The sequence below is a fragment of the Vidua macroura genome, chromosome 5, assembly GCF_024509145.1.
Source record: "Vidua macroura isolate BioBank_ID:100142 chromosome 5, ASM2450914v1, whole genome shotgun sequence".
In the NCBI taxonomy this organism is placed as follows: domain Eukaryota; kingdom Metazoa; phylum Chordata; class Aves; order Passeriformes; family Viduidae; genus Vidua; species Vidua macroura.
The window spans coordinates 19,862,240-19,887,770 of NC_071575.1; the positions used below are offsets into that span (position 1 = coordinate 19,862,240).

Below are 25,531 nucleotides of genomic sequence, written 5' to 3' on the forward strand. Positions count from 1 at the left end.
GATCATATAATCATGGGATCATCAGAGTTGGAAGAGACGTCTGAGATCGTTCAGTTCAAATATCCACCCAACACTGCCACTGTAAGCCCTAAGCCACATCACCCAGTGCCAAATCTAGATGCTGCTTGAACACCCCAGGGATGGGAACACCCCCATCACCTCCGTGGGCAGCCTATTCCAGTGCCTGACCACCCTAACAGTGGGGGAAAACATCTCCCGCCTCAGCTTAGGCCATTTCCTCTAGTTCTCTCACTGCAGGCACAGTAGGAGACCAGCCCCAACCTCACTACAACCTCTTTTCATGTGTTGTAGAGAGCAATGAGGTCTCTTCTTAGCCTCCTCTTTAGATTATAAAACCCCAGCTCCCTTAGCTGTTCCACATAGGATGTTTTCTCGATCTTTAACAAGCCTTGTTGCCCTTCACTGGACCTACTCCAGTATCTCAATGTCCTTTTTAAAGTGAGGGGCCCAAAACTGAACACAGTCCTTGAGGTACTGTGAATCCTGGATCCTGTGAAATGGGGTCACCCTGAGTGCCAGAGAGCCCTGAGGTAGCCTGGTGTTGAAATAGTTTTCTTAGTAGTGCATCATGTTCCAAGCAACCTCTAGGGAAGGCTCAGCCCAGGTACCAGCTCGCAGCTGCACCCTGTTCCATAGGCACCACATGCACGGCATCCATGTGTCTCAGCTTGCGCTCTGTGTCCTGCCCTTTCCCTCTCTCTTTTGCAGGCCATAACAAGGATGTAGTTGGACCATGTCCTCAGGGAAGCAGTAGGAAGGTGTCTAGGACAGATGACAAGTGGTTCTCAATCCTCACCACAGTTTGGAGCAGTTCTTGCTAGTCTAGAGTCAGGCACAACAGTAAAATCACTTGCGTGCCTGCTTGAGCAATACAGACAAAATCAGAGAGCACTGATTTTGCTCTTATTTAAGATCCTTTCTTGGCAGACATAGGCTGTTTCCATAGAATCAACTCAGCTGGAGGAGGAAGGAAGACACAAGATTCAATCTCACTGCTTTCTCAAAATTATAAATCAGCAGAAGAGCCCTCCAGGAGCGTGAATGGCGTATCTTAGTGTGAGTGATGGCCCGCAGTCAGGCTGTGGGAGCAAGGGCTTTGGGAAGAACCCTGTGTGTTTCCCTGTGTGTATTGTGGCTGCAGGGGCTCCAGCATGAGACGTGCAGTTTCAGTCATGGGCAGCAGCACAGCTGTAGTGAGGGTGGGAGTATTAAATTGTCTTGACATCCAGCAGTGGCTTGATATGCTTATAATGACATCTTTGTGGCAGATATATTCAATTCAGATGCACTTCAGAAATAATTGCCAGTTAATTAACCTCATTCTATAGAATGATGGCTTTTGCTGCAGGGTTTTTTGCCAGAGGATTCCAGCTTCCTTTCCTGTAAATCCTCTGTCTATTGTTTTGCTACATTTCTTTCTTCAAAATATACAAAGATTACGGATCCTTCCCCTTCATGCAAGGCTCACAAATATACAGACATTCAACCAGAATTAGGTACACAGACAGAATTACTTTTTTAGAGGCTTCTATTATGCAAAGATAGAAGAAAAGTGCTAGATTTAGAACCTGGGTCTACAAACAAGTTTCCTCAGTTTTAGGCTTCTGTATAAGCTTGGTCTCAGTGATGTCATTCAGAGTATTCCTGTGGGTAAAGCTGTGAATAGGTACAAATAATTATAGGAATAGGTCTGAAGTCTATATTAGAAGTAGGATGGACAGATTTAGTACTGACAAAGATTTGTTTTCTTGCCAGTATCAAAAGAAGAATTCCCGGTCCTGCAGAAAAATGCATAGCACAGCATTGTCCGTGTCATTAAAAAGGTACAGGCAAGTGTCTTTGCTTTAAAACAGGATGACACTTTTTCAGCATTGCAGCAGCAGCTTATGGTTATTTAATGCCACTGAAGGTTGCAGTCATGCACCTTGATGAGCACAGCCAGACTCTGTCCTTGCTCAGAGCGACACTGAAATCAGCAAGGCTTTGGGTGTGCCTAGACACTGTCAGCATGTATTGCATTGTAGGGCTGGGAATTTAGGAGTAATTTCTGTCTTCTTCTATCCATAAGTGAATCCTTTTGAAACTAACAAGAGCAGAGTCTGTGTGAGAGTGTGATAAGGCAGAATGTGAAGTCAATGAGAAAGAAAAACAACTTTCCTAAAGATACAAGATAGAAAATCTGCCTCTTTCCTTGTCTGTACAATGGCTTGTCACCTCTTGCAGTTAAAAATGTGCCCTGTTCCTAATTTAAATATCTAGCTTCAGCTCGTAGTTACTAATCTTTGTCATTTGGGTTTACCTTTTTTCTGCCAGTTTGTGCTGGAATGCAGACCTGGTGCAAAGCGTTTTTCTCTTGGTGAAAATACTTGTACCAGATTCTGCCTGGATACTCCTGTGGTCTGTCATTGAGCTTTTGCCCTAAACTTGAGTCAATCAATTAAACTACTTGACCTGGAAAAAAAAGTGGATAGTAGAATTTAGCAAGCAAGGCCATTTGCAGCATTAAATGCATGTTTGTCCAGCATTTCACAGTCCTCCAAAGGAAAGTGCTACAGAAGCTGGTGAGCTGCTCCATTAATGTCTGCTCATCGAAAGCTTTATGCAGCACTTGGAAGATGAAATAGTGCACTGAGTTTCTGTTGGCTGTATTGATCAAACTTATTTTAACCTCTCTTTATGCTTCTTACTTTCTGCAAATCCTCTCAGAAATTGCCGTGCCATATTCCCATGCAGCCAAGATCTCCTCAGGAATGCAGGATATTGGTCACTGAACCTCACCATCCATGCACAAGTAAATGAATTATATGATTCAGTGGTTACCAGATACACAGCTCTCCCTCTCATGTTGAATTCCCACATTTCTCATTCCTCCCTCTCTCTCTTTTTGTAATTACTCTCCCATTTTCTCTGTTCCCAGTGACAGGTATAATACACAGAGTATTCCTGGTTCCAAGCTGTACTGCTGCCTTCCTGGTTTTATGGAAGCTTTCTCTGCAGGGAAGAAAGAAGCATGGTCACTACTCGGCTGCTGGATGAACGATGAACAGCATGACTGAGCAACATGCCATGGGGAGCAGGGAGCTGGGGGCAGCCCCTGCACAGTGCTCTTGTAGGCGCTCAGAAACCGGGAAGCATTTACCAGATTGCCGGCAGAAGCCATCACACCATTTCGTTTCCCTCTACTGATGATGTGTGAGATATGTTTAGGGAGTTTTTTTTTTTCTGTTTTGATGCTAACAGAGGCTGGGGCTGGAAAGGAAAGCCGTAATTTTTGGCAAAGCTTGCAGGTGACATGGAAAACAGGAAGGGTCTCTCTGACAGAGCCAGGTTGCCATACTCACTCTGCTCCCATGGAAGACAGAAAGGGATGGTGGGGGGGGTGGTGTTGTGAGGCCTCACACAGCTCCACCCCGAGGTCACCTCATCTGCCTTTACCAACTTCAGCTTGATGCTTCCCACAGGTACAGGTGCCCTAATACTCCTCACTTCTTCACAGGCCACTGTTTCCAGACATGCTGGAAGGGCAGAGAAATAAGATGGGGCAATAAAAAGTGTTAAGGAAGGAAAGCTGGAAACAGATTTCTTCCCCCAGCACCCTCTGTGAGAGTTGGAGAGCCAATGTGGAGAGCTACTGCCAGAGAAAGTGGGAATGAAGAGAGTGTGCTGATCCCCCCAAGAGTCAAATACCTCTGCAAAAGAGTTTATACAGTTTTAGGCCAGATGGAGGGAGGGAAATGGGTTCTTTCATATAATTTTATTGATCTCCTTGATACACTAAACAAAGTTTCATCTCCTTGAGTCCGGGGATGATGTGAACTTTAAATAAAAAGAAAACAACTTTATAACAGAATTGTTTCTAGATGTCATGGCTGCAGGGAGAAGCTTCAAAACATGACTCATAAGCATGTGAAATACCAGAGAGCAAAACTAAAGAGATTTCAAACGATTAGAAAACACAAACAAACTAGTAATGTTGGAGTCCTACTCAGCTGAAAATGTTTGCTTTTGGCAACATCTTGTCTCACCAGTTCTTAACACCACCTGTTGCCAACACAGATATTTGCCTTTCTGTGGGCTTGGTATCTCCACAAAACATCCACCCCAAAAGCTGTGACTGTAGGAAGGGTCTTTGTCCAAACAAAGATTAATCATGAAACAGATGGTTTGGTCCACCAACACTTTTGCATATCATCTGATGTGCAGCTGCAGTGTGTGCTCAGTAGTGGCCCCAAGAGACAGTCTGAAGGACTGGCTAGAGCCTATTCACTGTCATGTGCCTCTGTTTACTGTCCTCAAACCCCACAAAGGTTGGGAAATGTGATACTCAGGTACTCGGGTGACAGACTCATTAAAAGGGGATGAGAGGAAAGCTTTACCTAAGCATCAGCACAGGATGGGATTTTGAATTTAATTTTTATTGCAAAGTCTGTTGAAACAAGATCCTTTTTAGTGGTGGCCTACCAATCACTGACACCCACTGTGGGCAATGGCCCTGAGACCTCTTTTCCCAGGATTTGATTATGTTTTGAAAACCTGCAGTACACCAGACACCCAAGCAATGGTCACACACAGATGATTAAAGATAAAGACACATCAAAGGACTAAACACTTCTGCTTCCCTGGGTGTGGAAATACAGGTGTTTATTTCCAGAAGGATTTGTATCCTATATTCCTGTAAGTCCCCCATCCACACGTCCTACTGCCACATCCTTTTTACAGTGACAGTCCACTTCTAACATGGCATGTCAGGTTCCTCAAGTTTTCCTACTGATTAGGTGAGAGACACTTGATGGTGTATCTGGTTTTAAACTTAGGCCAAGTAAAACATGTAACCATTAGCTTCCACTGCAACATCTCAATAAGGGCAATTCTTTAGGTTTCTTTCCTCCATCCAAGCCATTGATTGTCACTAAACTTGCCAGCTTGGCCATGCAGGAGCACAGGAGCCAATGCTCTTGTAGCAAACCAATCTAGAAAAGCCATCCCTCCCCAAAGAAGAAAATCCAGACCATTTTTTTTTTCCATATAGTATGGTTATTTTGAACGTCATAACTTTATTGAGACACCAGTAGTTACCACCTTCACTTTGTTAACCACAAATATATAGGACATTGTAAACACAGGTGCCGAGGTGGCGGGGTTTGTTGTAGTTGAATTTCGGAACGGACGGGAGCAGGGGAGGGGGAGGAGGAGTGAAGGGACACTCGGGCTTAGACAAGACCACTCAGAGGATCCTGTATGCGGCAGGCCATCCATGAGTCATCGTATATACGTATATATGTATAGCTTTATATTATACATCTTTTTAAATATATATATATAATATATATACTATACACAGGCAGTAATGTGGCAGGGGAAGGGGCAGGGCAGCCCAGGTGGTGTTACAAATGCCACACAGGCAACAGGGAGTTGTCTGGATGGATGGTTTGAACTTGCTGCATGAGGCGGCCTCACTGGGCTCCTTACTTTGTACCTGCTCTGGGGATGGGAGCTGAGACTCCTGTGGGAATCACCCTGCAATGCTGCCTTCCTGGGTCCTCCCAAGTGCTTGCAAGGGTACAGGGACAAAGATACCTCCTCCCCTGGGGGAACTGCCAGAAATAACGCAGAGAGGAAGGGTGTGTGATGAGGTGATGAACAGGGTTGTGGGGATATAGGTGATCCAGGGATGGGGACACATCAGGAGGCTGAATCCACAGACAGAACTGGGGCAACATTTCATCATCTCTTTACCCTTCACAGCCTCTGCTTCCACAAAATAGTCCCTTACTTGGGGGCTTCGTAAAATAAGAAGACTTCAAGGGGCCATTGCTCCCAACAAGGGATGTGTAATCCCCTGTAATCAGAACAAATGGCAGAGGGGAAAGAAAGCTGCCTTATCATTTTGCTTATACAGCCTTCCCTCTGATCTCCTAATCTCTAGACCGGGGCTGATCTCACCCACAGTTAGAATGTAAAAGGGACATGTTCCAGTCAGCTGCTCAGGTCTCACCTCTGATCACCAGAAATAGGCAGCACGTTATCAGAAGCACCTCAGATAGGATAACCAGCCCTTTGGGTGGGTCTGTATGTCTCATCAGCTACAGAACTAGCCAAGTGCCACTGGAAATTGCATTCTGCATTTTAAAGGGCTACACGCAAACAAGCAGAGTCCCACTCCAAGGTCTGTCACCACCAACCCTCCACTGCAAAGGCTGAAAGCACATGAACCCAAGGAGAGTATGTCTTCTCCCATAAGCAAAAGCAAGAAGTTGTCCGAGTATCTTCTGTTGTAGTGTCACATCAATGCTTTTTTTATGACACAAAGCAAGGAGAACAACAGAGAGATGGGACGTAACCCAAGATGAAGTCACTTGGCTTATGTCCCACTGAAGTGCTGGCTCTGAGGGGGAGGCTCATTCCTGCCTCAAGCCCACCTGAGCCCATCAGCTTGTTACATGAGGGAAGCAAGCCCAAGAGGATAAATAAAAGCTTGCTCATTAGTCAGCCCCAAATGGTGTTTAGCCACCTACATAACTCGGATGGGAGAAGGGGCATGCAAGATGCTCCTGCACCACACCCCAAAACAGAGCCCCAGGTAGATTTCCCCCCCCCCCACTGCCTGTACCTCTCCTTATGTGCCTAGTCACTCACAGAGGAGGCACCTCCCAAAAGGTACAACATATTTTTGTGCTGAGGGATAGTTACTTACAGCCTCCACCTCCTCTCTGTTCCCTTCCCACACCCCAAAGGAAAGCATGAAGGATGACACAGATGAATCTAGGTGAGTACAACTAACTTCTCTCCTCCTCCACCTCATCATTCAATCATTCTTCTCCCCTGGTGGGAGACAGACAGGAGGGTGCTCCCCCCCACATCCAGTCACAACAAACCTCTCTCAATAAAGTAAACCCGTCCCAAGCCTAAATATTAGGCTGAACCCACAGAAAATGAAGCTCAAGGGGCTTCCTTCCAAAAAGCACCCCTTTTATTTACAGTATTGCATTCACTTATAGGCACAGAGCAAGGGATGTGTGCCTGTGCCCAGTCATTCCTGCTGTGTCCTTAGGGCTACCTGATCCCCCGCTCCTGTCCTCACCAGTGGGTAACCGCCAGTAAGGCAAGGCAAGCCTGGGGAGGAGAAGCCATGGGGACAGCCACCAGCAGCACAAGTTGTGCTGGTAGGAACAGGGAGAAACAGTGCCTGAATATACAGTGGAGAACAGTGCTCCACTTCCCCCTGCTGCGCTACAGTTTCTACCCCTTCCTTATCTTTGTGGGGCACTGGGAGGAGGGAAGGCCTGGTAACCTTGGTGTCCTCCAGATAAGATGTTCACACAACCACAGGTCAGACCTGCATCCTATTCTCCCCACTCCTAATGGGGCTATGAGTAATAGGCTGGATGTGCAATGACAGATTTTGGATCTGCTCCTGATCTTTGCTACTGGGACCAGTGTTGCATCAAGCAGGGGAGCTGCGTGGGGGAAGGAGCTCCTCACTTCTGCAAGGTAAACCTGCTTCTTGTGTTCTGAGAGATGTCTGTGCCCAGGAGAATTGTTTAGGTGGCTGTTGCTGAATTATTTCCATTTAGGGGAAATCTGGAAATCTGTCTTCACACACAGACCCAACTTCTAACTTGGAACAAAGAGTGGGCTTCCACAGTTCTGTCTTTACTTGGAACAAAATTATGAGGAGTGTGGAATGATACCCATAAGAGCTCTATCTAACAGTCACTGCTGCCACCTAGGCGAGGCTTTAAAGTCTCAGGATCTGAGATGCTGCAGAAGAGCACTAAGGTATGGTCTATGGCAAGTACAGAAAGACCAGGTTTCAGACAACTCAGTCTGGCCCCAACCAATTCTCTGCACACCAAGACCTTTTCCCTATCTGAGTGGGAGGCAAAGCACAGCTGTACAGGGCAGGACCCCTCCTGCTTGGCTGCACCCCTGTGTGAGAGCCAGACACGTGCTGGCTATCCCAGCAGCAGTATTTCTTCCTAAGTGGGGTCCTGCTCCATTCCTGTGTGCTACAAAGATGGTGTCAGCAAAAGGCTTTGCACTAATGTAAAGGAACAGAGGAACAGAGGAAGGTTCAGCAGGACCTGAGGAGCAAAACTGTCTTTCTTTTTCTCCTGCTCTGGGTGAAATGACAAAGCTCCCCTCTCCCCCTCGAACCAGCCCAGCTGGGGTTGAAGGCTCTCAGGGCTCTCTAGAAGCCCACCTCCTCCATCCTTCCTCCCACAGGTACTGTATCTGAGCCCAGAGACTGGGCATGGCTCCCCTCCTGCCTCATCAAACACTGGTCTGGGAAGAGCAGTGACTAGCAGGACGTACAGGCGAGGGGAATCACTGTCCACCTCAATCCAAGGGGGCTGAGGAAGGACTGAATTTCAGGGCACCACCCCTTTGCTCTGCTCAGTCTCTTGCTGTAACCTACAGACATACCTGTGATTTCTGATTGTACCTGCAAATCTTCCTTTTTCCCTTCCCATTTTTTCTTCTTGTACTCCCCTCCTCTCCAATACCACTTCTCCCAAACCTTCTAAAAATAAAGCACCCTTCCCTCACTAGCATGTGGCAGGGAAAAGCCCCCTTGTCTTTACATGGAGGATGCTTCTGTCCTCCAGGCCCCTCCGCACACTCTTGAATGCTGACTCCATCATCATTCTCCTCCCTGAGCCACCAGGTACTCCAAACCAATTTGGATGCTCCCACATCTACTCCAGCCTTGAGCAATACCATCTCTTCTAGGAAGGTCCTCGGTCCCTCTCATTTCTTCTGTTTTGCCTACAACACCCTTTTCCCTGCCCTGCCAGTGCCATAGCTCCTCTCCTATCCACAAGACAGACTCTGCCCTCTGTAACAAGGCAGAGGGAGAGGAGGAAAGGAGGGACCTTCCTGTCAAAATGCAGATTTTGGAAAAATTTGGTTCTGGCAGGTAGCTTGGTGGGAGAGGAGAAGGAATAGGTGATGGGGAAACCTTTTTACCTTTTTTTTTTTTTTTGCCTTTTTTAAAAACAATAAATAAAAACAGATGACCCAGAAGGCTGGAGCATAGCTGAGAGCCACCTCTTGTACCACTATGCACGTGTCTTGTTTGTGCCTTGGCTTTCTGCCGGCAGTGGGAACGGGGGCAGAAGGGAAAGGGGAAGGGAAAGGGGCATTGGTGGCTCAGTAGTTCTGCGTTTGGTACCCCTGTGTCTCGGTGTCGAAAGCATCTGCTGGAGGGGGCTGCTGGTACGTCCCCACCGCATCTGTAGCATCCTCCTCGTTCGTGTAGGGAGCATAAGGCATGCCGGAGTCCTGGCTTGGGTCCATGTAGTCCTGGGAGAAGAGGGCCGAATCGGCACCCAGCTGGAAACGCTGATACGCCAGGAATGCCTGGCCCACCTTTAAGGGAGGAGGTGAAGGGAAGAGATGGGAAGCAGAGAGGGAAGAGGAAAAAGAGGAGGAACGTACCGAAAAAGAGAAACAAACAAAAGTGGGGTTAGTAGTGGTTATGGATTAGTGTGCAAGGCCCACCTGACAGATCGCCGGTGAAACGCCCCATGAGCATGGAAGTCCACACTCTCCCACAGAAAGCACAAGCCCACAAGGAAAGAAGAGGACTGGGCAGGGATGGCTGCAAGACCAGCTGGCTGTGTGCAGCCTGCCAAGGCTCTCTGCTTTCTCTGGGATGTTCAGGGCACCTCCTGTCTGCCAGTGGGGTTTCACCAACATCTCACGGGTGGCAGAGGCTCAGTTGGCACTGGTTAGCCCAGTCAGCCCCTCCTGGCTGTGGGAAGGCAATCTGCCTCGGCAACACCAGAGGGCCCGGCTGCTGGGCTGTGTGTACGAGGCCATTTGACTTGTAAAAGCCAGTAAGGAGAGCAGGATTTGACACCAAGTACTGAGGTAGAGGTCAACCCCTGAAACACCTTCACCAGTCAACATGTGCAAAGTGTAGCACAGACCTTGGGAAGGAGCTGCAGGAAGCAAGGCAGCTGCTTCCCAGACCAAGGGACAGTTAGCAAGCAAACTGCTGTCTCCTGCCTCAGACACCTTTTGGTGGACTGTGGGAGCCTGGGCACAGGGTTCAGCAGGCATGGCTCATTGTCCCAGAGCATCCCTGAGAGAGGTGAGCAGTCTAGCAAGTGATGGGGGAGAGGTTTTTGGGGAATGAGGTCTGGGAAGAAATGGAAGAGATAAAATAGTGGGGGCAGAAGGCATCTCCTGTCTGAAGTATTAGGTCTGAGCAGTCATCAAAAAAGGCACAGTGGTGTTACATAGCATTAGTTAGGGTACGGGTGAGGGAGAGAAGGGAGCAGAAGAGGAGAAGAAATTGCCAGTTCCAACTCTCCAGAGGGAGATCCCCCATTCAATGGACAACCCCACTCCAATTCAATGGCTATGTCTTCCCATCCCATGCCCTGCAGTGACCACACACTCATAGTCAGGGCATTGGAACCAGCTCTGCTCAGTGACCTCCTCCAGCTGCATCCCTCCACCCCTTCCCCCAAATTCTCCCATCAGCAAGGGGCACTAAGGCAGCAAGGATGGGGAGTTAGGGAACAGGGTATTGTATTCCTCCTGAAAATTAATGTCTCTGAGTCTCCGGAAAGCCAGAAATGCGAGGAAGCCCTGTGAGGAGAGAGAGGGTTGTGGGAAGAAGAATCAGTAATGTAGAGCAAACCAGAATGTTTGACTGAAATAAAAAAAAAAACCCAAGGAACCACGGGAAGAGGATGCCTTTTTGGCCACTTGCAAGCCTGTGCATGGGAGAGGATCATTGCAGGTGATGGCACCTCCAAAAGTGTCCTGAGGGACCCCTTGCAAAAACCCTGCTCCTTATCTCACTTTCTGATGGAGCTTGCAAGGGGCTTTTGGCAGCACTCAAGTGCAGGACACGGCTCATGAAGGGAACACACACTGCTGTCCCTCAATCCTGCCCAGTGTCACCGTGCCGAGGGTGCTGACAGCACAACCCTTTGCAGCCCCTCTTCCTCTTTGACAGCTCCATGGTCTTATGGCACCTTTCCTATCTGGTCCTTGCCCACCATCAGGGCTTGTAGGAAGAAGAGAAGATAAAGCCACAAGGGCTTATGCATGGAGACAAGGTTAAAATGCTTTCCTGCTTGGCACTATCCTGTCACTTCAGAAAAAAAATCACTCGTGCTTGGTGCTCTCAGAGGCAGGAGGAAGTCTTCAGAGATATTTATATTTCACTCAACAGTTTTTCCAGGAAACTAGCAGTAAAGAACTGCTGGGGAAAGGGTAGCCTTAAGACAGCACTATCACCTTCCTAAAAGGTGACCCTGTGAGGTAGCACTCCAGTGGTGGGTGCAGAATCCAGAAGAACAATCATGACATCTTGCATGATGGGAGCAAAGGTGGGAGGGAGATGGGTGCAACCCCTGGCCTGCAGAGCTCCCTTCTCTGTTTAGTGTCTGTAAGGTGAAAATGCTGTTGAAGTCCTCTGACTCACAGAGAAAACAGTAACAGGTTGTCCAGAGAGGTGGTGGATGCCCCATCCCTGCAAACATTCAAAGGCAGATTGAACTGGGCTCTGAGCCACCTGATCTAGTTGAACATGTCCCTGCTCTTTGCAGGGAGGTTGGACTAGATGGCCTTTAAAAGTCCCTTCCAACCCAAGTTATTGTATGATTCTATGACAATGAGGGCTGGGGAGCTGGCTTGTCCAAGGTCATATTAAAGGTCTCTTGAGAACACTTCTTACTGGGATATGGGACTCTCTTAACCATTATGCTTATTAGTGCTCTAAAATCTTCCATGTAAGTTTTTGAGTCCCTGTTTCCCAAGTTTACTTCCCAACCACCTCCTCTCCTGCTTTCCTTCTCGGAAGCCATGTGAACTGCAATCCCAGGGGCCCCACTCTTACTCAGTCTCCTTTCATTCCCCACAAGATAATACAGTACAGAGGACATTTTATCCAACATCATGGCTACTGTACTCACCCAGGTAAAGATGGAGAAGAACGAGAACGTGATGGCTGCTCGGGCTGCATCCCCTCCCTCATTCAGTGGGTTGTCCTCTGGTTTCGAAGCTTGCCACTGGTTGGTCAGAAAGCAGAAGCCAACGAACCAGAGGAATGCCCAAAAGGCTGGGATGGACCACCACCGGCATGCCAAAGGGAAGGACAAAGACAACAAGAAGATATGTGTGAGCACAACATATACATATTACATTTCTCTGGAAATTTCAACCCTCTGAGACCCACCGCTGTGTTGCAGACTGGGCCAAACTGACTGCTCAGCCAGGCTGAGCCCAAGTGAGCTGGCAGGCTCCCTGACAGCAAATTGTCAAGGTGACCAAGAGGTGTCTGCAGAGAGCACCTCAGGAGAGTTCATTTGCTTGTGTTTGGATTGATCATAGGACTTGCATTTGGCCTTGGGAGGGAGCCTGAAGGGCTTCCAGTACTAGAGCAGTCACCTGGGCTCTATGAAACAGCCACTGCTTCGCAATCCTGTCCTGCAAGGACAAGCAAAGAGCTCCCCTCCACGGGAGCTGCAAAAGAGTGGGAAGCAGCTGGTCTGCAGTTACACAGAGACCAGCTTGTGCTCAGGACAGAACAGCTCAGGGACTCACATCAAGGAAAGGTGCTGAAAGATCACTAACATGCTGTGCCCCCAGGAAAGGGGTGAAGGTAGGAAGTCCCACCCCACCCTCTGCCAAGTACAGGCAGACACCTGGCAGTGAGGGAAAGGGGCATTCCAAATCAACAGAAAAACAGGACACAATCCTTCCCCTTCTCTTGTCAGCTGTACATAGGATTGCTAGGCAAGGGGCTAACTGTGAAAGAACTTGCAAGCACAGAGTCCTTAGCAAATCCAGGTGCTTCACCTGATCCTGCCCTCACTCCATTCCTGGCCTCTTTGACATACTCCGGGGAGAGCCTGACATTGAGCAGTTTGCCTGAATGGCTGGAATAAGCCAGTAGGGCCAAAGGGCAGGAGGCTCACCCGAGACGCCGATGTCCGAGAGCACTGCCTTCTTGCGGTCCTTGACGCTGCTGATCTGCGGGAAGTAGGCATCCAGAGCCAGGTAAAGAAGGCAGCTGAGGAAGGCGAGGACACCCACGGTAATGCCATAGTTGCAGGCATTGTGATTGCGGTTGAAAATGCAGTGCTCTTCTACCTCATCCACGCGGTTCACGTACCCTTCATTGACAATGGAGCCGAACACCACGATAGAGAACACCTGGTGGGGAGGGAGGCCAGAGACACATCAGGGCAAGCCCCATCTCTCTGGACCAGAAGAAAGGAGCAGAGCTCTGCAGGGGACGGACACCCTTCACCAGCACCTTTCTGCTCTGCTGAGCTCCTGCCTTGCCTGGGTTGTAACCACAGGAACATGGTCTAATTTTATTTCTGAGGATTAACTTATAATAGGACATTTTTAGATTGAACCTTTTTATCCATCTGACCTAAAGCGATGCAAAGCAGTTGCAGTCTGGAGTAAGGGTGGATTCCCACAGACACACAGGGAGGTGACACGGAGTGTGAACTGGGATATGGTTTTGGTGCGGGTGCCTGCATACAATGGCTTCAAGTAGTGGAAATCCTCTTAGTCTGCACTTACTCTCCCACTCACTCCTTTCTCTTCCAGAGATTAATTGTTTTTAACATTCATCTGTTCACTGATTTTATCTATCAAGCTACTACACTCTTTTCCCCATCCACCCTCCCACAATCCACAGCCCTGCTTGCTCTGCAGCTCCATTCTGCTGGGCTTCCATTCTCCCTATTTCCCCACACCACATACCTCTCTCCACCAGTTTTCCATCAGCCCACTCCATGACATCACCTATCCTTCTGTCCACCCACCCATATGCCAACACCCTCCAACCTTCCCCACAGATTTCAGGGGCCAAACATCCCTACTCCAGGTCCACTTGTCAAGGCCATTTTGAGTCCTCCCTACCTGTAACCACCACTGCCATTGCATGTTATTTTAAATCAGGCAGAATTAAGGATGAGTCCAGGTAGAAATGCTCTAATCCGCAGTTGCTGGTCTAATCTTTGCTCATGGGCTTAGCCTTCGCTGCCTGCCACAAGGCTGTCCCTCTTTGACACAGCAGGTTCACCAAAGCAGAGAGCTATTTACAGCAGCCCCAGTCCTGCACCTTTCATCTCAAATAAACAGCTTCTCCTTCCCTACAGAAGAAAGAGAGGAATCTTAAGGCAGCATGTACAGATTTTTCCTTGCAGGTCATCTGGAGACCCTTACTAGGAACAGCTGACTGGATGCTGCCTGCAAGAAGAGCCTCAGGGAAGTGGGAATGGGACCTCAAGCATGGGATGAAATTACATATGAAGTGCACTAGAACATCACCAGGGTACTCTGCCAGCCTGGGAGATGTCTGCACAACAAGACTTGGCACCTTTGAAACCACCCTCCCATCCCCAAGAAGTAGCACACCAGAAGATGAGGAGGCCAAGTCTCCTGTAGGAAGGGGAGTTAGGTCTGAGTGTTTGCCTGATCAGGACCCCAGTTCCACTTAACCCAACCAAGCACCAGAAGACAACCCAGAAAGCAGAGAAGCAGCTTTGTTGAATGTAAGGGAAATGGTTGATTAATGCCAGCCCAATACACCACCTCTTACCAGTGAGGTTGGACACCTGAGATCCAAAGCACAGACCTCTGCTGCTTGGCCTGTGGCATCAAGATCCAGAGGAAAAGCCTTACTCAGAGCCCCCCAACAGACCTTGGGCTGATACTCAACATCAACCACATTTCACCTGCCAAACTCTAACAAATATCCACTGACACCAATATTATTTTTTCACCTCAAGTCTCATAATTGGGTCACACTTGGGTTGTTGAAATTGAGTGTATCACACTAGAGCAAACTAAAAAAAGCTGGAAGCTGGTGTTCCTAAGCGTAGGAGCTATATGGGTTCTCTGAAAATCATAAGAGCTTTTTAAGTTTAAAGTAGAATAACCGATTTGTCCTCCTCCTACTCCTCCTTCTTCTTGCAAATTGAGATTGATCATATTTTGCAGAAATTGCCCGTGAAAATTAAATAAGAATCTCTTCTGTTAGAAGCAAAGATTTAGTCCTCAAAATTTCAGCCTGAATGGTTTGGAAAGCAGCTAAATTGCAGACAATTACAGCCAGGCTCTTTCAGTGGGATGTCTCACACACCTTCACAACAGGCTGGGCTGGCAGATCTGCTTAGGGTCATTGGCAATAACATCCTGCTCCTCTGACCCAAGGGAGAGCTGACAGACTCCTGAAGTGACATCCCAGTGTGAGGCTGTGACCAGCACTGATGCTGACACCTGAAGTACCAACCTCCATATATTGAGCTTACAAAGCAGGTGCCCTGTTTTCTGCAGCATTAGACATAAGGCTTATCTTCTCTTTGGAAGATGAGGAACAGCCTCTAAAGTAGCATAGTCTGGCATTCAGTTTTGGTTTAGGACTCAAAAGTAGTAAAATGTTGTTCCCCGCTGTCAGACAAACCCCTGCAATGAACTGTATTGTGAGTCTCTGCTTACTCATTTTGGATGAATGAACTTTTTAATGGTTTCTCCCCAGAGACACATCTGTGGAGATACATCCTGATACACATCTCCTCTCTGCTCCTACCTTTGGGTTTGCTGCTGGGCTGGACAGAATAATTTCTTTTTGCATTTGCTCTTTCATACCTTTTTATGCTGCCACATCATAAAGGCACAGCTCAGAGTCACAAGACTAGAGGAACATCTCCCTCTCCCTAATTTTCAAGCAGAGGTGGCATTCCTAACTTCCTTTCTCCACCTGCAGGCAAGATGCCAGACTTCTCTCCTATGAAGAGAAACCTGTCTCACAGCCTGGAGGTGCCCAAGGTATTTACAGGCAAGCATTTGATTTCAGATGATCTTAGGAGTTCTCTGGGGACATTCCACTACGCCTATTCTCACTTGTGAGCAGAATAAGACACTGTGGATGCTTTTCTTCTCTGTCCTGAAAAAGCCATCCCTAAGTACTCTTTCTCCTTAGGAAAGCTTTCTATGGACCAAAGCACACAAGCTCACAAGATGTCTCCTTCTCTCTGTGTTTTCCTCACCACTGACATCAGCTCTGATCCATGCTCCACCCCCTGGCATTGTAGAGAGGGCAAAGAGAGGGTATGCTCCCTTTGCCAGCCTGTCACCATCCCGATGGCACAGCAAAACACTGTGAGGATCCACTGTGTACAGAAGCCTTGAGCTGGGCCGGGTTACATTGACTGGGCAAGAATGGGCAGGCTCAAACCAGAGATTCCAGGCAGAGATGGACAGCAAAAGAGCCAACTGCTGCTGCTGCTGCTGCTGCTGCTGACAGGCAACATCACCTCTTTCATTCCCATCATGTCTGTACCTGGAAACTGTTGTGACAAACAATTTTCTACAAAAAAATCATAGTTACGAGCTTAGATCTTGCAGCCTTTAGAAGAAACAGTTGCACACTTCATCCATGGCAGCTATTCCTTGTTGGTAAGGGAGCAGCTGGGTGGAAGCTCACTGATATGGCAAGTCATCTTAGAAAGAGCAAATATATTTTATTTCCTTGATTTCACAATCCATGCCCTGCAAGATGATCCAAGCAGCAGATGCAGAATGAATGACTGCTTAGATAACAAACAAAGCACCAAGTTTTCAAGGATGAAGTGTTTACGTTCCTGTTCCCATCACATCTGCAGCACTTGTAAGGAAATACCAGCCAGCACTGGCACAAGCCTCTTACTGCTCTGTGTTACTGCTGCTTGTGTCTTCTGCCCCCATTTGGCACTTGCTGCACAAAGCCTTGCCTACGGCCACTGATAAAGTGGCCCAAAATACACATCCAACTGCAAAGAGAAGGCAAGGAGAAGATGGCAGAAGTCTTCTCCTGACTGAGCAGTGAGATACAGGCAAGTGGCTTGTCTGCAGGCTAACAGGAGGCCTCCCGAGGCTCCCAAATGCAGCCTATCCTTCCACTCAGCAGAGGGAGATCACCGGCCACTTTCTTGTGCTTGGTAATGAAAACCAGCCAACCATCCCCAGCTCTGTACACTTAAGCTGCCTCATTTCTTCAGCAAGGCTGCTTAAGTCAGTTAACTAACTAGATTTTTAGGTTGAGAGGGTTTCTTTAAGCCTCCAAGAGCAACATTAATTGGGCAGGTGTGCGGCCTGTCTGGAGGTACTCACTTAATAAGCAGTAATATATTTGGCTACACTCAAAAAAGGGACAGAAAAGATCACTTGGAAAAGATCTGACCAACTCAGCCCTGCTACTGGGACCGGGCTTTGCTCCACTTCACTGCTCCTTACCCACCACGTCCACATAGGTTGTTGCAATCATTTCCTCGATTCCTGTTTTCATCCAAGAGTTTTGAGGACACCAAGTGCAGCCAGAGCCCGGTGCATTGCAAAGCTGACACAGGCAGAGCAATGTGCCAAGAGACACAGCAAAATGAACTTAATGCTTAGCACTGTGGGGAGGAGACAGAGAAGCTGAGAGTTTTCCTCTCCTCATTTCTCAAGGGGCTCATGCTGGCCATTACAAGCACATAAAGGCTCATTACAGTCAGAAAAGTGCAAACCAGGCAAAATTCTGCATCTTCTCATAAAACACCTTTCTTTTTTCCCCCTTGATAAATTAGGTGATCTGATTTTGCCAAAGGCAAAGGTGAAAGATGAGAAGAGAGGCTCTCCAGTCCCTCCCCACTGTAGGCTCAACCCTGCAGAAAGTCAGGCAAAACCTCCTGAGCATCATGTGAGGTGCTTTCTACCATGCTGCCCATCCCCAGCCATGCATCAGATGCTCCTGAGCATCATGTGATGGATGCAAAGCACGGCCAGCCTCTGGCAGTGCACTAGGATTTTCCTGTACCTCATCCCAGGACTTTGTCGTGCTGCCTTCCTGACTTCATCCCCAAGATCCCCATGATGGCTGTGGTGGGGATGAGGCTGAAGAGGGTTTCTGCTGAGCTGCCTGCTTGGGCTTGCTGCAATGCCCTCCAGTCACAGCCTCTGTCGCACTGCGTGCTGCCTCTCCCTCTCACATACCCTGTTTTTTATTGTTATTGAGAGGAAATAGTTTGATGACATAATATTCCTCGTGGGACTTTAAATCAAATACCCCTCTGGCAGAATGAACCATAACCTCTTCTGAGTTTGATCTGGTAATGACCAGGAATAAATCTGTTTAAAAGAAAGCAAGAGCAGGAGATGGTGCAAATGATAAACTGGCAGAGATGATCTGGCTTTCATTTTCATTCAGCCACTTGCAAATGGAGTCTCTGGAAAGCTTTGGAGTGCCCTGCACAGACATGGAATATAATTATTATTATTATTGTCATTAAATATACTTGTATTTAGTTAATTTTGAAGAAAACACATGCAGCTTTTGAGATGCATGGGACTGGCAGCTTGGAAACAGGCGGCCTCTATTTATTCCCCCCAGCCAGCACCAGACAGGCAGCAAACTCCTGCCCACAGTCTCGACAGTCTGAGCCTTGTGCAGGTGCTGGAGGAGGCCAGCCTCCCTGGACCCCATTTCCCTGAACATGGGGCAGGGGAAAAGCATTCCCCTGCCAGCACTTCCCTCCCAGCTCACCCTCCCTGGCCATCAGCCAAGTGGCACCAGCTCCCCAGCCAGGGCTCAGCCGGAGCAGGTGACTCAAGGGAGAAAGGCTCCACATCCCTAATTCCTGCCATGGGATCTGGGACACACTTTCCTGACTTTTTTTTCACACGTGGTTTGGCAGCTGACTGCCTGGCCATTAACCCTTCTGCCTCCCACCAGACCTGTGCTCAGGTCTCATGCACTTCCCATGGTTAAAAAGCATCTTCTGTCCCACAGCTGCTGGTGACAGCCCTTCACAGTCACATGTCCATGACGGTATCCAGATTCTTCTGTGCTTTCTAGATGGTCCCTACATTGCTGTGCCACTGGTCAGTGAAGTGGCTGCCCAAAAGATGCATCTTTTTCCCAGACAAAAAGCTCAGTTTTCTTTCTAGCAACACATCTCTCCCTCCTTGGCTTGGCTGTGCCAGCATAGGCAGAGAACTGCACGCCGTGCCACCTGCAGTGCCTGCTCCTCTTGCAACCACCCAGGTCTTCTCTGCTGCCTTGTTTCACACAAATATTTGCATTAGCCATGTCCCATCACCATGCAGCTCCTCTGCTTCTCCCCTGTATGCCTCTCGTGCTTTGAAACAGCAGATTACATATGGTTGTATGGTTGTCTTATTTTTTGCCCATGTTTCTGACTTTGGTCCCTATTGCTACTTAGATTTTTATCTGGAAATATCAGTAATGAGAGATTTGCTTCTGCTTCAGATCCTTCCTGGAACTGCTGTGCTGGAAGCAACACAACCTGCTGTATCCAACCTGAATCACTGAGCAACTGTGTGTATCTGTTGTTCATCTTGTGACACAGCCTTTCACCCAATCTTAATGACAGCAAAACCCCAAAAATCCTTTTGAAGCTGACCTAGGCAAGGGCATCCCATGAAGAACTGTCCCTAGGGCTTGACTGAGAGCACGTGCTTTGAACCGCCATGCTCCTTTCATCTGCACCAATTTACCTCACAAGGAAGCAGCCAGTGAGCATGGGGGCTGCTGCAAAAATGGAGTGGAGGAGCAGAGGCAGAAAGCATGAGCTATGGGTCAGGAACATGGGCAAGGTCTCAGCTAAATTAACTGTGGACAGAAAGAAGGTGGGAACACAGTTGCAGCTGGTTTTAGACTAACAAGGCCTCCAGGCTTTAAGACTCAGTTTAACTTCCATTGCAAGCCCCTACTACGTGTCCTTAGGAAGAGACAAGTGGTGCTGTAAGCCAAGCATGAGTGTGGCAAGCCAGGGACCTGCTGGCAAGGCAGGAGATGGGGCTCTCTGCCATGCTGTGGCTAGCTCCCATCCTCCAGCTTTCAGGTGCCAGCCTCTCATGGGGAAGCCAGGAATGTGGTTCCTGTCCTTTACCTGCCTTGTCTGCTCAGCTGGAGCCACTTGGGATGTGCTAGGGGACAGCCTTTCCTGTACCAGTTCAAATGTTCTGGATGCACCTATCAGCCAGAGGACATGGTGGTAATAGCAGCAAGTGATAGAAAAGGAGACTGAGTGCCTCTCCTCACTGAACCTCCCTTCGGAGAGGCAGCGTCCTTGGTGTCAGAGTGGGACTCAGCACCTCAACCTATGTGACAAGTTTTAACGGGCTGCTTTGTCTGTGCAGCTCTGGTTAGAAATACTCTTACTCAAGCCCACATCAAAGCAAACTGGGCCTGCTTCCAAAAACTGAGTTACTTTTGCCTTGTTAGGCTTTTACATCAAGCAGCACTTCAGTTTCTCCAGCAAGCAGGTTTCCAAGCAGACAGGAGCACCTGGAACAACCTGTTTCAATTAGCATTTTACTTATTTATGGCGCCAGCACTATGTCCAACGCCTGTGGGTTGCAGAGGAGCCACCCAGCTCCCCTGCACCAGCTGTGGAGAGCACTGCTGCACTGCCCTGTGGGTCAGAGCACAGTGGCAATATGTAGGGATGTGCTCACACTTGCCTGCTTTATTTCAAGAACAATCCTGGAGCTATGCAGCCCTAGCTCAGTGTGGGTCACCCAATGACATTTGCTTCAGCTGTAACAGCAATAGCTCCAGCTTCTGGGTGACCTAAACATCCAAACCTGAGATGAGAACCCCACAGAGCCATCACTGATCACCAGCACACAACACCAGGCAACCAGACAACCTTTCTGTAGAGAGACACTCACTCTGCTGTGCCTGCTGACCTCCAAAGCACCCACGAAACTTGAGCTGCCTCACAACACTGTTGTGGTGGACAGATGTTCCAGAATTGCTAAACTCTTTCCACGGTTTAGCATTCTCCTTGCCAAACTTAACCTATGTCCTCTTCAGCAAAGAGCAACATAAATAATCTTTGGTCATCCCATCTGTTCTTGATCCTGCAGTTCTCCCTGGAGATTTGCTGCTGCCTCAATTGGGCTGCAAACTCCCTGGGCAGGAGCCAGTTTTGGTGCCTCTTGGTAAAAAGTCATATGCACCTCTGTGCCATCATGAAGTCTGCTAACAGGCAGCATGACCCAAGCACAAGGTCACTGCCTAAGGAAGCGATCATGAGAATTTCTGCTCAGTGAAAGCTCATCACGTGAAACAGGCCAAAAAGAGCCTCCAGCTTGCCCTGGAGAGATAATGGACCATTCATGCCATGAGTAGGATAAAAGCAAATGAGATCTCAGGAGATGACAGGCAAAACACTTTCAGTGTGTGCAAAAGCATGTGAAAGGAAGGATTCTCAGAGAGACCACAAGGAGGGAGAGCCCTTGGCCACCAGAAGAGTTTGGCTCATAGAGCCTGGCATGAGAAAGTCTAAGTATGGATGCAATCACAGTTTATAAATACATAGGGGAAAACACCAGGGATGGAAAAGCACCATTTAAACTGAAGGGCAAAAGATCACAAAAGTAAACGGATACCAAACAGATTTACAATGGAAAGCCTCTAACCATTGGACCCATGGAACCCTCTCTCAGAGGAAGTGAGAAGGGAAGAAAACAACAAACTAGTCTTTTTTCAGAAAAGCTCATCCAATTTATGGAAGGGGCCATAAAGGGTCTGATGCTTGTGACATCTTGAGAGAGGATTTCACTGCCACAGGGGATCCCTCTTGGTCTCAAGTTTAAAGAAAAGACCAAAACTACAAGTATTTGGGATGAGCTTTTGGTTCCCCTGCTTTGTTAAAGGAGAGATGCTCAGGAGGACACACAAGACCAAGACAGTGGAAAAGAAGGAGAAGGAAGGCATAGCCTTGCACCTTGATGGCCATGCCACCCTCCCTTGCTGAACTGCTGACCTGAAGTATCTCCAGCTTCTGCAAAAGAACTTTTATTTCCAGGGCCAAGTGAAGTGCCTGAGGTAAATCCCATCCTGTCCTCTGTCAAGGTCAGACGGGCAGGGAGAAATAGCATGGGGTCCCAAGGAGATGCTGCTCTGTAGAAAGTGCTTCTTGCCAGGGGAGACCTTGCAGGACACAGAAATGAGCTCAGCAATCAAGCCAACAGTATCTGAAATACTCTGAAGCAGATTAGGTGCCTAATTAAAAAACAAATGTATTTCTTATTCTCTCTTCCTCACCTGGCGCCTCTGGGAAGCCAAAATCCTGCAGTGCTTGGATGAAGGGGAAAAAAACCCACCAGACTGAGAGGCAGATAGAGAAAGATAAAATTCTGCCACAGAGATTAGCAACGGGAGAGCCTTTGTAGGTCACATCACGTCCATCATCCCTGGGCACACAGGCTGGCTCCACTCCAGCCTCCCAGGGGCGGGGGGCACGCGTACTCCCTTGCCTGGGACCCAGCAGCAACCCCGGCACAGCCAACCCGCTCCCAGCATGATGTGCTGTACTGTAAACAAGCTCAGGCAGATGGACAGACAGACAGAATGCCCGCATTAATCAAGTCCTCAGCTGTCCTTTGGCTTTCCAACCACCCTCTGAGTCACCCGGAGGGGATATCACACACCCACCCCGTTGGGAAGGCAAGGGCTGCCTCTCCACCACCACCAGCAAGCCAGGCCACCTTCCCTTTTCCTCCTTGATCCCACCTGGCATTGCTTTTATTTTATTTTCCCAAAGCCAGTCTGCCGCTTTGCCTCCCAGCTCCCATGCGCATGTGCCTCCCCTGCGCTCTCTCCCTGCCCTCCCTTCTCTGCTGCCGGCTCAGACCTCAATCTCTCCCCCGCCAGCTCGCTGCTGCAGCTCTCGCTCCCTTAATCCCAATGACCTTCTTGAACAAACGCGCCAGCCCCATGGGCAGCCATGGATCAGCGTCACGGGAAGAGGGAGAAACCTTCCCATGACACCCCCGCTAGGCTCCTCTTTCCCCCTGCCCCCCGAATTACTAAGAGGAAAACCTTACAGGGAAAGCAGGCTGGGGGGCTGAGAGGATAAGGGTAAAACGCAGAGCAACATCCAGCCCCCACAGCCCCTTCAACTCACCCCAGCACGGCCTGAGCCCAGCACCTTCTGACCCACAGGGAAGCAATTCCAGGACTGCAGCATCCCCCCTCCCGGGTTTCCCCTGTCACCCCACATCCTGCTGTCTCCCTGCATCCACCATAAACACACAGGCATGGAAGAGTGAGAAGACATCCCACCCTGGAAACCACCAGAGACAGAGACAGGGTCATGGTCCAACCTGACTCACCCTTTCCCTCCATACACAAGAAACCCCAAGCCAGTCTGCTCTCACCCTACATGGGCCTGCACTCACACACAGATATATGTGCATACAGCTGTACATCTATGTGCATGTATACATACGGATATACCTGGAGGTTTCTACATAGAGAGATATATAAACCCAGAGACAGATCCCTACATCCAAACATATATATAACAGAGACATAGCCATAAATGCTATGGAAGCATACACATACATATTTCTGTGTACAGATTCAGGCTGTGTGCAGACATATTGATGGACACATGCATATTATATATATATGTGGATACATGCGCATACACATGCATATATAAACCAGGTAATAATAAATATGTAATACATAGCAGCATATGATGGTAACATATAATAACATATAATGGTATATAACGCACAGCGTTATGATTTTACGTGTGTGTGTGAGTGTGAGTGTGTGTGTGTGTGTGTGTGTGTGTATGCAGGTGTGCAGGAAGGTCAGGGTCGGGGCCGGTGGCAGCCGCCCGCCCGGGAGGGAGCCCCGCGCCCCCCGCAGCCCGGCGGGCCGCCCCCCGCCCCGGTGCCGGTGCCGGTGTCGGTGCTGCCCGCGGGGGCAGCGGGGCCTTACCCAGGAGACGAACCGCAGGATGGTCTGCGGCTGCCGAATGAAGGCCTGCGGGTCGAAGGCGCCGCCGGCTTTCCCCGCTCCGAAGGCGCCCCCGTCCATGGCGGCGCGGGGGTGGGCGGGAGGCAGGCGGGGGGCTCGGCGGGCGGTGCCGGGCTGCGCCGAGCCGAGCCGGGCTGCGCCGAGCCGCGCCGAGCCGAGCCGTGCCTGGCAGCCCGGCGGCGACGAGCCGCGCGCGCCCGCCCACGGGGACGCGCCGCGCCGGGAGCGCGCAGCCACCCCTTCCCCCCGCCCCGCCGCCGCCGCCGCCGCCGCCGCCGCTGCCGCCCGCGGCACACGGCGGGGACAGACGCGGGGCCGTGGGGCTGGAGAGTGCGGGGGGTGCCCGGGGTGCGGGCACTGCGGGGCTGGGAACACCTCCCGGCACTAAGGCAGGCCACCGCAGACCCCCGGGGGCGGGATGGGGGCGATGCCACTCCTGGGTTCTGTGGGGCCCAGCAGGGCCAGACCCCCGCCCGCCCACACCCTCTGCTCGGCCCTAGTGAGGCTGTGTCCGGTCCTGGACTCCCAAGTAGGAGACAAAGAGCCGCCGGAGAGGGTCCCACAGAGGCCACAAAGATAATTTGGAGTCTGGAGCGTCTCTTAGGCGGAGAGATTGCAGGAGCTGGGCCTGTTTAGTCTGGAGAACAGAAGACTGAGAGGGATCTCATTAATGCATATAAATATCTCAAAGGTGGGTGGATGTGCCAGACACTTTTCAGTGGTGCCCAGCAGAGCACCACTAAGCTAAAACACGAGAAATTTCACTTCAACGTAGGAAGAACTTCTTTACGTTCAAGGTGGCAGAGGCACAGAAACAGGCTGCCCAGGGAGGTCATGGAACCTCCCTCTCTGGAGACACCTGGGTGCCTTCCCATGTCACCCGCTCTAGGTGTCCCTGGCAAAGGACTAGGTGATCTCCAGAGGTCACTTCCAACCCTAGCAACTCTGTCATTCTGGGATGCTGCCCCACAGAGGGGTAAGGCTGGGCCCATGGGCACAACTCATTATCCCTCACCAGATGCCTGCCCTGGACAAAGATGCTCAGTGAGCCTCAGGATCACTCTGCACCAAAGCCTGGGGCTCTCATTTCCAACACCCACCACCCTACCCACACTGTGTCCTGGGAGAGGGTGGGAAAGGCCCTCTGTGAACATGGGGAGTCCTGATTTTGGGGAGACCCCCTGACTCTAGGAGGCAGAGGCTGCAAGATACACACCTGGCACTCCAGAGGCTGCAGCCTTGAGAGTAACTCGGGCTTTTCCATTGCCCACATTACCACCATGGCCACTGGCACAGCCAGGAAGGGATGTGTGGGGAGAAGCCTTCCAGCCTTAGGGGCAATTCCAGCTCCTTGGCCCATGCCTGTTGGGCAGAGTAGCTGCATACCAGTGGTCTGCTGGCTGCTGCAGAGCCCCTGATAATCTGAAATGGAAAGCAAGCCCTTGGGTTGTGACATGGCTCCCTAAGCTCAGCAGTGGAAGCCAAAAATGTACAAGAGCTAAAGGTGAATGTACGAGGGAGATGGAAGAACATTTACAGCCAGCCCATGGGCTCCCATTGGGAGTTCCAAAAAACGAGCAGCCATTCCTCACCTTTTGTGGGGCTCCTTTTGAGGGGCGGGTTGGTGGTAGAAGATGGACATTCCTCCACCACATCCAGCCACAGAATCCTAGAATGGTTTGGGCTGGAAGGGACATTAAA

General features: G+C 49.6%; 1 protein-coding gene and 1 long non-coding RNA gene across 5 annotated transcripts; one reads left to right on the top strand and one right to left on the bottom strand.

Annotated features, from left to right (window-relative positions):
* Positions 1 to 621: 621 nt before the first annotated feature.
* Positions 622 to 3,681, top strand: LOC128807153 (uncharacterized). Of its 3 annotated transcripts, none has more exons than XR_008437066.1 (4): positions 622 to 1,077; positions 1,777 to 1,844; positions 2,728 to 2,812; positions 2,939 to 3,681. It is a non-coding gene; the product is annotated as an uncharacterized LOC128807153 (long non-coding RNA). The 3 variants fall into 3 exon arrangements; XR_008437067.1 differs by having other exon boundaries at positions 622 to 861; positions 949 to 1,077; positions 2,728 to 3,681; XR_008437065.1 differs by having other exon boundaries at positions 2,728 to 3,681.
* Positions 3,682 to 5,794: 2,113 nt separating this feature from the next.
* On the bottom strand, positions 5,795 to 23,973 carry SYNGR1 (synaptogyrin 1). 2 transcript variants are annotated; one of them, XM_053977285.1, is made up of 4 exons: positions 23,792 to 23,973; positions 12,963 to 13,200; positions 11,958 to 12,103; positions 5,795 to 9,393 (listed from the first exon to the last, which is right to left on the bottom strand). In XM_053977285.1, exons 1-4 carry the CDS (start codon positions 23,888 to 23,890, stop codon positions 9,175 to 9,177), a joined length of 702 nt encoding a protein of 233 aa, XP_053833260.1. In that variant the 5' UTR covers positions 23,891 to 23,973; the 3' UTR covers positions 5,795 to 9,174. The 2 variants fall into 2 exon arrangements, with proteins under 2 accessions (XP_053833260.1, XP_053833261.1); XM_053977286.1 differs by having other exon boundaries at positions 9,302 to 10,623.
* Between the last annotated feature and the right edge of the window lie 1,558 nt (positions 23,974 to 25,531).

What these genes read in the sequence shown, in the direction of transcription:
- SYNGR1 (XM_053977285.1), bottom strand. Translation starts at nt 23,890, where the DNA reads ATGGACGGGGGCGCCTTCGGAGCGGGGAAAGCCGGCGGCGCCTTCGAC. An exon ending in TCCTGCGGTTCGTCTCCTGG is followed by an intron (nt 13,201 to 23,791) that starts GTAAGGCCCCGC and finishes CCTCCCCACCAG; the next exon opens with GTGTTCTCTATCGTGGTGTT. An exon ending in CTCGGACATCGGCGTCTCGG is followed by an intron (nt 12,104 to 12,962) that starts GTGAGCCTCCTG and finishes GGTCCATCCCAG; the next exon opens with CCTTTTGGGCATTCCTCTGG.